Source organism: Arvicola amphibius, chromosome 7 (assembly GCF_903992535.2).
Source record: "Arvicola amphibius chromosome 7, mArvAmp1.2, whole genome shotgun sequence".
Lineage (NCBI taxonomy): Eukaryota > Metazoa > Chordata > Mammalia > Rodentia > Cricetidae > Arvicola > Arvicola amphibius.
Window position 1 is genome coordinate 28821895 of NC_052053.1, and position 16540 is coordinate 28838434.

The window sequence follows — 16540 nt, forward strand, 5'->3', positions numbered from 1 at the left end:
GCTGTCCTAGAACTCACTTCGTAGACCAGGCTGGCCTCGAACTCACAGAGATCCGCCTGCCTCTGCCTCCAGAGTGCTCAGATTAAAGGCGTGCGCCACCAGCGCCTACCTCTTTTCAGCATTACTTTTATTTCTCTTTTCTCTTCCTCGCTCTCTCTCACCCATGCTCACTTTTTATTCACCAGAGATTCCTGGGGTGATCACTGTGTATCAGACATCATGTTAAGTTCCATAGAGACAAACTGAATAACTATCCTGAGTTCTTGCTCCCAAGACACTCAAGAATGAGGAAGGATGCATGCTCAAGTAGATAGTTGTACTGTGCTCTGATTAATCCAGTGTGGAAGCCTGAGGAATACGTAAGACGGCATAGAAGTTATCATCTGTGATGGCAGGGCAAGCAATAGTGTCAGGTAGGCAGTTCCCGGGGCAAAGGTCACCCTTGTTCCCCTCCCTCATCCTCCTGACATCATGTCTTCAGTAGGAAGCATGCACCTCTTAGACTCTGTCTAATAGAACATGAACTGGAGCGTTTCCAAGGAGGCTGAGGTGGGCAGATGGGGGGCTCGTGTTAGAGGGAAAAGATACTGGCATGCAGACCTCTTCCTGTTTGCAACAGTCTCTGGAGAGGCAGCTACCAAAATGAAGTTCAACCCCTTTGTGATTTCTGACTTAAGCAAGAACTGAAAAGGGCGTTTCGGTTCACCTTCTCATATTCAGAGGAAGATGATGTTTTCTCCCCTTTCCAAAGAGCTGAGACAGAAGTATAATGGTTGGTCTGTGTGTAGTTGAAGGGATGATGAAGTTCAGATTGTATGAGGACAGTACAGAGGTCCAGAGTGGCGGAGTGGCCCAGGTGTACAGGAAGAAATATGCCGTCTCCATTGAATGGGTACAGGGAGAAAAGGCTAATGACCCAACTGTCTGTGTGAGCATCCCCCTCACCAGGCTAAACCTGGACAAAGACTGCAGCAAACAAACAAACAGATAAGAAAATCCTGGAACAGAAAGCCAAGTTTAGCCAAGGTGGAAAGGAAAAGGGCAATACAGGGAAGAAAATACTGAGAAGATACAGGAGTAGAGGAATTTCATATACAGCTTACTTTAAAGGCTGCTTAAATAAGAAGGGCGGGTGTGCGCTATTTGCTTGTATTCAGTAGCAGGCTGTTAGCTTGGGTGCAGAGTCATTGCTTGGCTGTTTTATGCCTCAATCCCAGTGCTTGTTGGTGTCCTCTTTCCTCTTTGCTCAAGCCGGGCACCTTTTGTCTGATAGTCTGTGCTCTGGGCTATTTATCATCTCTTGCTAATTGTTTGTGCTATTTTAAAAGTTTACATATTATTGTGTGTTTGGGTGTGCATGTGCCATGCGAACCACGTAGCAACAAGGCACTTCCTTGTTGAATAGGGGTCTCTTGTTTCTGCTGTGCTGTGTTCTAGCTGGCCAGTGAGCATCCCGGTACAATTTTTTTCACAGAACTGCTGGGTCTGGACCACTGCATCTAGCTCTATACATGGCTTACAGAGTTTGAACTCCAGTTATCAGGCTTGTGAGGCAACTATTTATCTGCTGAGCCATCTTTCTGGTCCTTAATTTATTTTTCTCTTGAGATGGGACCATACTATGTGTCCTGATGTGCCCATACACTCTCATGTAGCCGAGGCTGGCCTTGAGTTTGAGATCCGGCCTTGGCTTTCTGAGTGCTGAGTATTCAGGTGTCTGCTGTCATATCTGACTGTAGATATTTGTCTTTTCATAGGCCATCTCCACCCATTCATAAAGACATTTGTGCCCCACAAAGCTGAGGTTTTTTTTTTTTTTGTTGTTGTTGTTTTTTTTTTGGTTTTTGGAGACAGGGTTTCCCTGTAGTTTCTAGAGCCTGTCCCGGAACTAGCTCTTGTAGACCAGGCTGGCCTCGAACTCAGAGATCCGCCTGCCTCTGCCTCCCGAGTGCTGGGATTAAAGGCGTGCGCCACCACCGCCCGGCCACAAAGCTGAGTTTTAATTTACTCCAGAAAACTGAGAAGGCAGGTTCATGTGTGAATGTCCTGCTTTTTCTTTTTGTTGTTGTAAGACTTGACCAAAAGGAACTTAAGGCCTACAATCAGGCAGTTTTATCCCAGTAAAAATTAGTAAGAAATCTCAGTGTAAAAATAGAAGCATTTCAGTAATACAGATGGATTTTGTACAGTCAAATTTATAACATTTAATTTAGTCTTTGAACATATGGTTATTATAATCTTTGTAATTTTTTAAAAAAAATTTGGTTATGGGTGAATATGGCTTTTTGTTGTTGTTACAATGTATTTTTTCTGTACCTTATTTTGTTTGCATGGTTCCAGAAATGCTAGTACTTTCAGATAGTTTGAAAGTTTAATTAATATCTTTGAAGTTTTTTTTAAATGTCAGCTATTTTGAGCATAATGTATAAAACGCAGCATGAACTCCACCCCTGCCAGCCACCCAATTCTGTCAGTTTCCACTACCAGGACATGTTTGATCTTTCTAAAGAAGAGAACATTCACAACACTGTGGAATGTATTCTTAGCAGCCGCTTTTCCCATTCTTCTCCCTTCAGAGTTAAATACTCTCAAAAAAAAGACATTTCTATTTTTAAATTAGTTGTAAATGTATATATTACATATATTACATATAGAAGTACACTATATACATTTTCATGTATTTTTCTTTATTTTTCTTTTTTTCTTTTTGTTTTTTTGAGACAGGATTTCTTTGTGTACATTTTGTTTTTGTTTTTATTTTTTATTTATTTATTTATTTTTGAAATAGAGTCTCACTGTGTATCTGTGGCTGTCCTGGAATTCACTGTATAGACTAGGGGTGGCCTTGAATTCATAGAGCTTCGACTGCCTCTGCCTCCTGAGTGCTGGGATTAAAGGCATGTGCCACTGACCAGCCTAGTAGTGTACACTCTTAACTTCTGAACATCTCTCCAGCCCCAAGTAACAAAGATTTTGATTGTAGTATGGCTTACAATTTCTTTCCTAAATTTATCACAAGTGTTAACCAACATTGTCAGCTTCTTTTGCTAAAACAAGCATTGTTCTGGAAAGGAGACATTTGGTATTGCCTATGCATTCTTTCCCCTTAGCCTTTCTTTATTTTGCTGGTTTTAATTGTTTGAGATTTATTTGATGTGTATGAGTGTTTTGCTTGTGTGTATATGTGTGTGTACTGCTTGCATGCCTGGTGCCTGTGAAGATCAGAAGAGAACACTGGCTTCCTTGGAACCGGAGTTAGGGATGCTTGGGAACCACCATGTGGTTCCTCTGCAAGAATAACACATGCTCTTAAACCCCGAGCCGTCTCTCCAGCCCCCATATTTTGTTGTTTGGAGATAGGATTTTGTGTATCCCAGGATAGCCTGGAACTGGAGAGTGGACTTAAATTTGCAACCATCCTGTCTCTTGCTCCTTCCCAAGTGCTGAAATACTTCCCAAGTGTGCGATAATCTTCACCCTATTCATCCTTTCTGGTTTGTGTGTGTGTGTGTGTGTGTGTGTGTGTGTGTGTTTTGGTTTTTCGAGATAGGGTGTCTCTCTGTAGTTTGGGAACCTATTCTGGCACTCACTCTGTAGACCAGGCTGGCCTCAAACTCACAAATATCTGCCTGTCTCTCCCTCCTGAGTGCTGGGATTAAAGGCGTGTGCTGCCACTGCCTGGCTCGTCTTTTCTGTTTTAAGACTGAGTTTCATCTTGTTCACTGGCATCTTCAGCTCTTCCAGGCATTGTAAATATTGCTCATCTTGTAACTGCCTTAACATTTTCTTGGTGGATTTGTAACTGCCAGTGAATGTTTGAAGGACAAGCACCTGCTTCTCTATACCGTCCCATGGAAACAGCCCTTTAGTGTAGAGACCTTTCAGCTAGCACTGTTAGTCTCAGGAGGCCTTCATTTGATTTGCAGTGAAGGGATGTAGTTCTTGTCGGGACTGGCAGTTGCTGCAACTCAGGGGCTGTTTACTGGTTGTGACATTTAAGAAGGCGTGGGCCTGGGGTTATGACCCGGTAGATACTGCTTGCTTAGCAGAGTCACGTCCTATGTTTGGTGCACAGCCCTGCCAAACAGAAAAGGCTTGAAGGAAGCAATACTGGTAAAGGTTTTGAAAATTTGACATATCGTCTCACTGTGTTTTAGCATAGGCTACCTTTGAATTCCAGGGTCCAGTGATCTTTCTGAGTGCTGGGACTGTAGGTCAATGCCAAGATGCCCAGAATTCGGGGAAAGGGAGGCAGCAGCAGCAGGGTGTGTTTTGAGGCAGGGGCTTACCATGTTGCTTAGACTGACCTCAAACTCACTGTCTTCTTGCTTAAGCCTCCTGAGTAACTGAGATTATAGGCATGTACCACTGTGCCTGGCATATTTCATATAATTTATTTTGAAACTGGGTCCTACAGTGTAGCCTAGGCTGACTTCAGACTTTGAATTCTCTGACTTACCCTCCTGGCTTCTGGTATTATAGATGGGTGCCACTCCAGCTTCCACTGTAATGTTGAAATGCATTAGCGAATTTATACCGTGACATGTACTATAGTCCCAGTACTCAGGAAATTGAGGCAGGAAGACTATTTAATCCATGAGTTCAGGGCTATCCCAGGCCACAATACAGCACTGATGTGTCCCCTCCAAAAATTAAATAAGGACTATATGAACAGTGCAGTGGCTCAGCTGGTAAAGGTGTTTGCCACCAAGCCTGATGACTTGAGTTGCATCCCTGAAACTTACATGGGGAAAGGAGAGAACTGACACAAAGTTGGGGCCACCATGAGGCTCGCTCCCCATTTCTCCTTCATTGCTCCTTCAGAGTTCTCAGAACTGCACAGCGTAGTCCTCATTTCCCACACTGCTTGGCTCAGACGTTCTGTCTTACTCCAGCGCAGTTTGGTTGAGTAGCAGGTTCCTACCAGATCCTTTGTCCTGTTGGAAGAGAAGACCAGTCAAAGTGGGTTCTCATTTCAAACAGTAGGAGAAGCCTGAAGGACGAATTGTTTGGCGAAGCTCTTCTTTTATACAGTTCGTTTTCTATTACTGATACAGCCTGTTGTATTAAAAGTTTGATGGATAGACTTGGATGCTTTTCCAAGCCGTGTGTGAACATAATGGACTGTGTGGGGGAGACTTTGTTCCTTGTCGGTATTGAGGAGTTGGTGTTAGGATATTGTTAGACTCTGTGCACTCTCTCATGGTGTATGTGAGGTTTTCTATGTACAGTAATCAAAGCCTGGTGATGAAGTGTTATGACTTACACCCACCAAACTCCGGTAGTTAGCATTTAGTCCGCAGGCAGGCTCTTTGAGCTCTCCCTCTATGTGCTGGACCTGGGATAATATAAGATGCAGCTCTAGCGCTGGGCAGAGTGGCATGCTGGAGAAGAAAGGCTTTTAATTATAATATTTAAAATTTTTCCAGGAGTTTAAAATATTCCTAAGTACATAATTTAAATGTTACTTAGTTCTCTTGAAAATGAAGTCCATTTTGGCAGGCCATTATAAAGTCTTCACATTTTATACATTTTAAAAGAATAATTGTGAGTCCTATATTTATACAGCGTAAACTAGGCCTGGTGGAATATTCAAATCAGAATACTTCCATTTCCTATGGAATTCAAATCAAGTAAAGAGTATTTTCTTTCTGTATTTTTGTACTATGGTAGGCTTTTGGGCTGTATCAGAATAAGCTCTGTACCTGTTTGTAGCACATGGCCAAAAATGAAAAAATAATAATGAAAAGTTGTGTTCTAGCAGAATGCGTTAGATTCAAGGTTAAGGTTGATCTATTGATTTATTGAGCAGCATATGTATTATATATAGAGGTAGTCAACAAAGCTGATAATGATAGTGCTGACTTCTCAGATAAGTGAGAAAGGATAGACTGTGCTATGGGATGGTCTTTCTGTGCTCTGTGAATCTGTATTCCTCTCATTAATTAATAATGAAAGCTGTTTGACCAATACCCGGGCAGGATAAGTTTAAATGGAACAATCAAGCGAGAACTCAGATGAGGAAGGGCGGAGTTTTGGGAGGTGACAGCCCAGCTGCTGGAGCAGAAAGATGTACTAGATCACAGCTAAAGCCATGAGCCATGTGGCGATACATAAATTAATAGAAATGGGTTAATCTAAAAGTAGGAGCTAGTTAGCAATAAGCCTGAGCAATAGGCCAAACAGTTTGTAATTAATATTAAGCTTCTGTGTGATTGTTTTCGGATTGGGTGACTTTTTTTTTTTTTTTTTTGTTTTCGAGGCAGGGTTTCTCTGTAGCTTTGGAACTTGTTCTGGAACTCACTCTGTAGATCAGGCTGGCCTTGAACTCACAGAGTTCTGCCTGCCTTTGCCTCCCAAGTGGTGGGATTAAAGATGTGCACCACCAAGCCTGGCCCTGAGAAAGGACAGATTCTTAATGTTGCAGCTGATTAACAAATTTTGTGACAATTTCTATTCCTGACTTACACTTTATACTAAATAAGGTTCAGAATTGCATATGACCAATATACATATAAGTCAAACTTCTATGTATATACATATGACAAATATGCATGCATATAAGTCAGACTTATATGTAAGAAAGAAATAATATACATACAAAAGAGAATATGAGTAAATATTTAATTTTTAAGTAATTCAAATTTTATGGCATATTATAAAAAGGAAGAGTGGTCGGTTCTGTCATGGCTTAGGTGAGTAAAACTCTTAGGCTGAGGAAGGCTATTGTAGTATGTGTGATTTAGTCTTCACCCTGAGGATAATACGACATACATGAGAAATCCTTTGCCCTCTGAGGCCTTGCCTTCTCCACTTTGTCACCTACATGAGTTCACAAACAGACCTGGAGCCGCAGATACCTCAGGACCGTTGCCTTTCGTTGCCACGTGATGTTACTGTTGAAGTCCATCTTAAGTGCTCAGAGTGTTTGCTCACCAGTAAAGCTCAGGGTAATCTAGGACTCCGCTAGGGCCAGGTGAGTGTTATCTTTAAAGCTCTTTGAGTTTGTGTTCTCGTCTGCAGCTGTGTAACACGTTGTAGCATCATAGGCTATAGAAGAGCATCCAGCATACCACTCATTCATTCACGGGATAGTGTTGATATCTGCTGCGGGCCTTAGGTACTGTTTGATGTGCTAGAAATAACGATAGAGAACAGGAAATCCTGCCGTAATAGGAAAGGAGGTAGAAGGAACAGACAAAAAATAAGATTTATTCTCTTAAGCAGCCATAGAATAGCCTATGTATGACGTCCTACCAATCTTTTTCAAGTAGGATTTCCCAGGCTGACCATGATCTTCCTGCCTCAGCCTCCAGAGTGCTGGAATTATACACAAGTGCTACCATACCTTAAATGGTAAAATTAAATAAAAAATTTTAATTCTCTTCATTTTAATACTTGGTTTATATGGGACATGAATATGACTAGTATCCATTGCATAGCAAAGACACTGAGTACTTGATGGATTTTCAAGCCACGCTTTGCTGACTTATTTATTATTTATTTATGCATGTACTCTCTACCTATCTCAGATTGGCATGGAACTCACTTTGTAGCCCAAGATGATCTTGGCTCTTACCCTTCAACTTTAGCCTCAAAGTGCTAGAATTATAGGCATGATTTACCATGCCTGGCTTACTAGCCACTTCTCACTACCTTTTTAGGAACTCTGGTATCTGTCTGCTTCACCCCCTTCTCTTCTCCCTTTCTCTTCCCACTCTCTTGTGAACATGCACACGCATACATAATGGTATATATGCAACTGTTAAAATAATGGTATAAGACAGTCCCAGAACAGGGAAGTAGGCACGGGATCCCACCCGTAACCAAGACGCTATCTGTAGTTGATACCTCCTGCAATGGAGAAATCTGTTTTCTTCACTCCAGTGTCACTGGGTGTATCAGCCACACTCCAGGGCAGGCCCTATGCCCAGGAGCCAACATATATAAATTCCTTGTTTTTTGTTTGTTTCTTTTGTAGATGTTGTTCAGTTTGGGCCTTTTTTTTTTTGTCTTTTGCTTGTTTTGTGGGTTTTTGTTTGCTTGTTTGTTTTATTATTCTGAGAGAGAGACAGAGATAAAGTTGGTTGGTTAAGGAGGTGGAAAGATGTGGAGGTGTATGCTTCCCTTCTTATTGAATATTTATTAAAATTTTATACAGTCTGGATGTGACAGTTCCTGCTTAATCTCAGCATTGGGGAGGCTTTTGTAGGAAAATCATTAGTTTGAAGTCACCTGGACTTCATAGTGAGATGGTCTCAGGAAAAAAGTTAACATAGTTAAGTGCTATGACTCAGCCATTATTTCTAAAGATGTCCTTAGTCAGATCGGGAGTTTAACTTTGCTTTTATCATGAAATATTCCAGATTACATAAAGGACTTTGAGAATAAAACTTCTGTCTACATACACATTATACAGTTAATAAACAGAAGACTGCTATTTTGGTTGTTTGACCTCTAGTTTAACGTTTTATCATTCTTATGCATGTTCCTCACTTTTACTGTCTGTATTATACCCTGAAGAGGATAGTGGTGTTTTTATTTTTTGTTTCTGCCTTTTACTTTCTTTCTTATTTGCTGCTTGTAAACTTTAGGTTAAGAAAAAGTAGTCAATTCAGCATTTGGGAGTTGGGGGCAGGACAGTTAACTCTGAGATCAGCTAGTACAGTATAGTGAGTTTGAGATCAGCCTGGGCTGTATAATGAGCGCTGTCTCAAAAATGGAAAAGAAAAAACCTTCATTTATTAATAATAGTGGAAATGTAAACTATTAGGTATATTTAAAAATCAGAGTTGCCATATAACCCAGGGTTTTCGTTGGCTGTGTCACAGAAGAATGAAAACCTCTATCACAGAAAAACTCAGACATGAATGCTGATAGCAGAAATTTATCATTTCTATTAGCCAAAAGAGCCAATTCAGTAAACTGATGAGAGGATGACTAAGAAGGGACTACCCATACAGTAGAATATGTTACTCTGCTGTAAGAGGAAACAATAAACACATGCTTGACATGGATGAACTTGAAAACATCATACTAAACAGCAAGCAAGTCACCAAAAACTCTGTCTTGTAAGTCTACTTGTCTTTTGGCAAAGGCCAAAGAGGCAGAGATGTAGAGGCAGGAATTTGGTAAAGGAGAGAATGGACAAGACTCCCAGTGGACTACAGGTTCCTTCTGGTTTTGTTTGTTTGCTTCTTTTGTTTCCAAACTCTTAATATCTTTTTATATTATGTATATGAGTATTTTACCTGCTGTGTTTGCACACTGCTTGTGTGTCTGGTGCCCATGGAGGCCAGAAAAGGTCAATGGATCCGCTGGAACTGAGGTTACAAGCAGTCGGGAGCTACCGTGTGGGTGCTGGGAATTGGACTTGGATCTTCTGGAAGGTCAACCAGTGCTCTTACCCGCTGAGCCATCTCTCCAGCCCCCAGTACAGATTTCTTTTGGGAAAATGAAATGTTTTAAAATTAGTGGTGATAGTTACATAAGCAAGTAATTATACTAATATTGTTAAATGAATGAACTATATTATAATGTGAATTTCATTTCCAGAAAAATACTTTAAAAACTTTATGCAAATATTGTAAGTCCTCTAATTCTTAGCTTCTCTTTGAGTCACCATTTTGGGTCCACACAAAGTGTTGTGTCAGGAGACTCATACATCTGTACATCATTATATGGGTCGTTTTCATAGTCTCCACTGTGTAAATTTCCTATGTTTAGTATTTTACTCATCAATTTCCATCTTTGGTATTTGAAAATAATATTTAATTGAACAGTTCAATGCATCGAGATGATTCATCTAAGAGGCTTGCATCTAAGCCTGACAACCTGAGTTCAATCCTTGGAACTCACCTGGTGGGCAATAATGACTCCCACCTACGCATATGAGCAGTGGGCATACATGCTTGCACACACATGCATGCCCGCACACATGTACACATTTGCATACACTCTGATAAATAAATGTGAAATAAAAAGGAAGGTGTTGCATATATCCTTGTATGATGATACATTTTAAAAACTGTGTTCCAAGTTAGGACTGGTGTAGTTCATGTCATTATAGTTAAGTTGGCCCTGGCAGCACATGTCTATAATCCCAGCTCTTGGCAGGGTGAGGCTTTTTAAAAATATTTTTCCTTAAGATTCTTTTTTTGCTTTAGATTTATTTATTTTATATGTATGAGTGTTTTTGCTTGCTTGTATGTCTGTGTATCATGTGCTTCCTGGAACTGGAGTTATAGACAATTATGAATCACCATGGGGTGCTGGGGATTGAACCTAGGTCCTATGCAAGAATAGTGAGTGCTCTTAATCACCAACTCATTTCTCTAGAAAAGCAGGGTGAGGCCTTACCTGAATTCCAGGCCAGCCTGGGTTACGGAGTGAGAGACCTTGCTTAAAAACAAAAACAGCTGGAGAGATGGCTCAGTGGTTAAGAGCACTGCCTGCTCTTCCAGAGGTCCTTGTAGATGGAACTGCGGGCTGTGTCCCACCACCTGGCTAGCTTTACCCTCCGCCGCTCCTTCTACAGGTCTTGAGTTCAATTCCCAGCAACCACATGGTGGCTCCCAACCATCTGTAATGAGGTCTGGTGCCCTCTTCTGATCTGCTGGCACCAGAACACTGTATATATAATAAATAAATAAATCTTTAAAAAACAAAAACAGAAACAGGTCAAACAAGCAAAAACCCAAACCTCAAAAATACACAAAAATAAAACTGAGGTTAGTAGAAGTGTGCTCTTTTCTGAATTCTTCTGCAGTTCTTTACCTTTGAGTGGAGAAGAGGTAGATTCTTAACTATTGCCCTTCATTGGTATCTTAATGTGTTTTAAAGATATGTTCTAATTTTTATATATGTTAATATATCTTACAGAAAAAGCCACAAATGAGTACAACACCACAGAAGACTGGAGTCTGATTATGGACATCTGTGATAGGGTTGGAAGCACTCCCAATGGGTAAGATGGTCACGGGTAAGAGGCTTAGCTTGTGTCTAGACTGGAAAATTGAAAGTACATTGACAGGCTGGTTTTAATGGTAGCTTTATTTAAATCTGCTATGTAACTGCTTACTTAACTAGCTGTTTGGTTCAGGGAGGTAGAAATAAAGATCAGTGGGCTAGATTTTGTATTGACTTTGTCCTGAGAAACAAAGGCAGTGTTGGACTGAAAGCCTGGTCTGTATTTGGATGTAGATATAGATAACTAAAGACTTTGACAGCAGGGCCACATGCTGACCAGGAATGCAGTGGCTGTGGGTGGGGTGGATTTCCCTGTGAGGTGGACTTTTAGGTAGCCTTTCTAAATGCAGTATGTAACGCGAGGATAAGACCGAACTTGTGAAAAAGAACGCTGCTGGTGAGCTGCGCGGGTTTCTCCAGCAGAGAGAGGCTGTGCAGTGTGCTAGCACTTCCATAGCACACTCACACGTGTGGGGAGCCTGGTAAGACCATGTATCACGCTGGCTCTTTTCAGGATGAGAGCTTGCTGATGGACAGCTCGGTCTGTCTGGAGAAACAGCCTTTCTGTGGTACAGTTCTCTATGTTGACTAGCTTTGTGGTGAAATGATGTTTCTCTTGTTATTGGAATACATAGTTTATAACATTTGTGGGCCACAGTGGACAAAGTCACAGAGACTTAATAAAGATGTCTGTAGAATTTTATTTTTAAAGCTGTTAGTAATACCTCGTATTTTTAAAATTTGAATTAAAACTCTCAAACAATTCTTAACTTTCTCCATTTTTTTTTAGAGCAAAAGATTGCCTGAAAGCCATAATGAAGCGGGTGAACCATAAAGTCCCTCACGTCGCTCTGCAGGCGTTGACTGTGAGTGGATGCCATTTCAGTTGACCCTGTTAAAGTGCTTCCACTTCAGTGACCGAGTCAGCATCTGATGTTTATGTATTCATTTTTATTTTAATTGATAGCTTCTTGGGGCTTGTGTGGCAAACTGTGGAAAGATATTTCATTTAGAAGTATGTTCCCGTGATTTTGCAACGGAAGTACGTGCTGTGATAAAAAATAAGGTAAATTTTAAATAAAAAAGAAGTTTAAGTCATTATACAATAAATGTACTGTGCATTGTTTTAATTCTGTGTAATAAAGTTTCATTACTGATAAAAGCACTATTAAATGAGTTAAAATTTCTTGTCCTTGATTTTTGATAGTCATAGCGCCTAGGCTGTTTGTTTTTTTTTCGTGTGTGTGTGTGTGTGTGTATGTGAATATACAAAGTATCCATCTTTGTATATCCATATTCATGTATATGTATATACATACACACACATACACACGTATATATTATTGGTATGAGTTCATCTTGGCTAAGGCCTGGTTATGCTTTGACAATTTGTGTAGACCGCCTTGTTTACTTTTAACTGTTCTTGAAGCTTGGCTTTGTCAGGGTCATACAGCTAGAAAGTATATAGTTGGGATTCAGATCTGGGTGCCTGTGACTCTTGACTCCAGACTTTGCCACCGTTCTGTACTGACTTCCACTGGAGTTGGTTAAGAAAGGGGAGCTTCATGTGAGCAGAGTGGATGCCCCTTCTCTGCAACACAAACTCTGAAACACTATTCCTCAGGTTGATGTGAAAATCCTATTCTCACAGTGAGAATGTTAAAATAACAGAGCGAATAGCCTTTAGTACACAGAAGTCTTTTGAGTAAGAAGTATTCTGAAAGGGTGATTTTTTTTTTCCATGAAGCTGCTCTATATGAAAATGTGAATAAGAGCCTGTCAGTTGCTCAGCTAGTTCAGAGCTTACTGCTCTTTGCTGGTGTTTATATACTTAAAGAGAAATTCGGTGGTGATTCTCTGTTAATAAAGTTCAATTGTTTTCATTTAGTTTTTGAGTGTATGTGTGTGCATGTGCTCACATGCTCATACCACAGTGTTTGTGGAGCTTAGAGAAGAGACGTGGGAGTTGCTTCTCTCCCTTGACAGTGTGGTCATGGGGTCAAACTCAGATGCCAAGCTTGGCAGCAAGCACTTTTATCTGCCAAACCATCTTGCCAGCTCTCTTATTAACTTAAGCCCTTACTTTAGCTACATGGGAGTTTTTTGTGTTTATCTTTTTATTTTTTTGGTTGCTTTATTCCTTTTTCTTTGCGACTTTAAAAGGCTCATCCTAAAGTCTGTGAGAAACTGAAATCTCTAATGGTGGAATGGTCAGAAGAATTTCAGAAGGACCCCCAATGTAGTCTGATAGCTGCAACTATTAAATCTATGAAGGAAGAAGGAGTGACATTTCCTGCAGCAGGTTCCCAGGTGAGAGGCTCATCCAGACCATGGTTTCCCTCTGCTGCGTGGGGGTGCAGAGCTCACAGAAAAGCCAGCAAGGAGTGTGGGTTTGTGTGCGTGCGTGCGTGCGTGCGTGTGTGGTGTGTGAAAGCAAGGGAGTAGGAGAGTGATAGTCAGAGGACGACTTGTGGGGTTGGTCTCCTCCTTCCACTGTGTGGGTCCTGCTTACGCCAGTCGGGCTGGGTTCTGAGCCATCTTGCTTTTAGCAAGGAATATCTTATTGTCTGCATCCCCTGAGAGCCTGCCTATTGTAGTACTTACGTAGTATACATTTAGTAGACATCTCGTTTTTCAGTATTTTTCTTCTACATAGCAGAAATTTCAGAAGTGAATTAAATACAAATAATGTAGCTAGTGCTCCTCTAAAGTCTGGAATCTTGTGAGAAATGTAGGATGTTCAAGTCAGCCTTATGTTTAAGAAATAATGATTAGGGGCTACAGAGATGCTCCATGGGCAAAAGTGCTTGCTCTTTTGTGTGTGTGTGTGGGGGGGGGTGGGGTGGTTTACATATCTGATATGGCCTGAGTTCAGTTCCAGGAACCCATGTAAAAATGGAAGACGAGAAATGTTTAATAAGAAATGTATGATAAATTTAAAAGAAGGCCATATACATAGAACAAGTTAGTACTGGCTGATGGATGAAGACTAGATGCTGTCTTAGCACCAAGAAGAAAGCAGGACTACAGATTCAGACAGTGAGGACATAAAGAGGAAGAATCTTGAGATTTGAATGTGTTGTGTTAGGTAGAGTGGAAATAGAAGAGATGGTGGGAAGGGCTGCTGTGGACAGATTCATGGAGTTGAGCGTGGCCTGTTAACAAGTGAGCATGCTGGGGTTGACACACTAATATGCTTGGTAGAGCTGCAAGACTGGGACTCATCTGGAGACGTAGAGGTGGCTGAGGATTCCGGTGAGTCATAAAGAGCAGGCAGTCTGTCCTTCCGCATGTCATTCTCAAAAATGGGTGTTAAAGAATGTTGATGTTCAGAGTCTTGGACACCTGTCTTCGGTGCCATCAAACTCAACGGGACCCTCTCCAGCCTTCCGCTGAGTCTGCAAGGCTGCTCCTCTCCAACCATGGGTATTCTTTTCCTGTCAGCTCTGAGCTAGTAGCTAGCACCTGAGTGCCTCTCCCTGAATAAGAGACCTTCAACAGTTGAGGCCAGGAAGTGGTATCTGTTGGTTCTGTAAAAATCGTCGGTCCTTCCTCTATGCCCAGTTTTGACAGATACTTAGATTGATGTAAAATATTCGTCATCTTGTGTGTTTATAATGTTTTCTTGAAAACTGATGTTTAGTGTTAATGTTTAAAACAATTGCTTAAATGATCATGAAGAACCTCACTCTTAAATGGAGCTGAGTTATCAGTATTAGCAGTGTGTTTTAATTAGCATCTGCATGTAATTATAGAGTTTGTACTTCTTTGAAAGGATAGTTGTGCTCATTTTACTTGTACGCTTGCAGACTGTCGCGGCTGCTGCCAAAAACGGTGCACCATTGAACAAAAACAAAGAAGATGAGGACATAGCTAAAGGTGAGTGATAGAGCGCGGTAATCTGTACTCTCAAAATAGCTTTACCAGGATATTTTCCTGAAAGGAAAATTATAAAAAGACTATGGACTTAGTTCTCAAATCTAAAAGCTGTAGGGTCTTAAAAGTCAGGAAAACCAGTGACATGACACAAGATGAATCTAATTCATTTTATTTTTCAGTAACATATATTTAATGTTCTACCTTTAGGGAGTTAGATTTCACCTTTTCTTAATTCCAGAGTTAGGACTCAAGCACAGAAATATGTTTGTGGTTTGTCCTGTGTGGACAGCTCCCCATATTATGATGTCACGGTCTGTTTGCTATAAAAAATAACAGCTGCTGTATATTGCAGTCTGCGGTAGTAAGGCATGAGCAGAAATGTTATGTGTCCCTGCCCCCGTGAATTTAACCACTGAGCAGTTGTTTGGACAGGCTTGGTGGCATATGCCTAGAGTCCCAGCATCTGCAAGGTGGAGATGAGTACCAGGAGTTCAAGGCCAGATGAGACCCTGTCTCGATAAAAAGAAAATGCTTGCTTGATTTATTGTTAAGTATAAAATTGTTGTCTAATATTTTAAAACATCTTTAGATGTTACAATTAATTCTGGATATGTTTCCTTTTTAATTTTTCCAACTAGCTATTGAATTGTCATTGCAAGAACAGAAGCAGCAGCATGCAGAGACAAAGTCTTTGTATCCGCCTGTAGACATTCAGTTAAATAATAAGACTGCGCGGAGAGTCAGAGCTTTATACGACTTTGAAGCTGTCGAAGACAATGAGCTCACCTTTAAACATGGTGAAATTATTACCATTTTGGATGACAGGTATGTTTTATATGTTTATTTGTGGAACATTCTGAAAACAGTATAGTATCTTTAGCTGAGAACCAGGAGTATTTAGGTTTTTACTTTTAGTCAAATAATCCAGTCTTCTCTTACTAGTTTGTTTATTTATTTTACAATATTTTTTTGTCTGTGTGTATGCCTGAAGGCCAGAACAGGGCGCCAGACCTCATTACAGATGGTTGTGAGCCACCATGTGGTTGCTGGGAATTGAACTCAGGACCTTTGGGAGAGCAGGCAATGCTCTTAACCACTGAGCTATCTCTCCAGCCCCTCTTACTAGTTTCTTGAAGATGAGACTAGGTAATGAGAACCTTGATGAGAGCCATCGAAAGTCACGCTCCATCAAGTCTTCACATACAGCTGCTCTATTCCTCCCACAATTCCTTTATCTTTTAAAATTTTAAGGAAAAAAATAGATTTGAGCCTAATTTTGTTCTTTGGTTTGTTTTTTGTCTTTTGAGACAGGTTCTCACAGGGTAGCCTAGGCTGGCCTGGCCTCTAAGGCTTCCAGTCTCAGTTTACCAAATGTTGAGGTTCTAGAGAGTGCAGGCGTGTGTGTGTGTGAACTTTACTTTTAAGACAAGGTGACCTGGTCTGCTAAGTTGGCTCAGTGGTTGGAGCTCAAGTCTTATGACCTGAGTTTAGTCCTTGGGACCCACATGCTAGGGGGAGACCTGCCTCTTGCAGGCTGTCCCCTGACTTTCCCGCACACATACACAAATAGATAATTAAATGTAATAGCTCTTTCAAGTTGATGAAACTTTGCAGCAGTGAGACCAGACAGCTGTGAAACAGAGTTGGCACATGTACCTGCTCCATTCTGAATAACACATTGAGGATATACTAG

General features: G+C 40.9%; 1 protein-coding gene across 1 annotated transcript in view; it reads left to right on the forward strand.

Moving 5' to 3' along the window:
* Stam2 (signal transducing adaptor molecule 2) overlaps positions 1–16540 on the forward strand; it is a 39408-nt gene that overhangs the window by 2122 nt on the left and 20746 nt on the right. Inside the window, exons 2-7 of the mRNA XM_038337711.1 lie at positions 10882–10966; positions 11759–11834; positions 11936–12034; positions 13132–13278; positions 14778–14847; positions 15486–15672. Coding sequence (XP_038193639.1) covers positions 10882–10966; positions 11759–11834; positions 11936–12034; positions 13132–13278; positions 14778–14847; positions 15486–15672 — 664 coding nt within the window. The remainder of the gene's footprint in view (positions 1–10881; positions 10967–11758; positions 11835–11935; positions 12035–13131; positions 13279–14777; positions 14848–15485; positions 15673–16540) is intronic.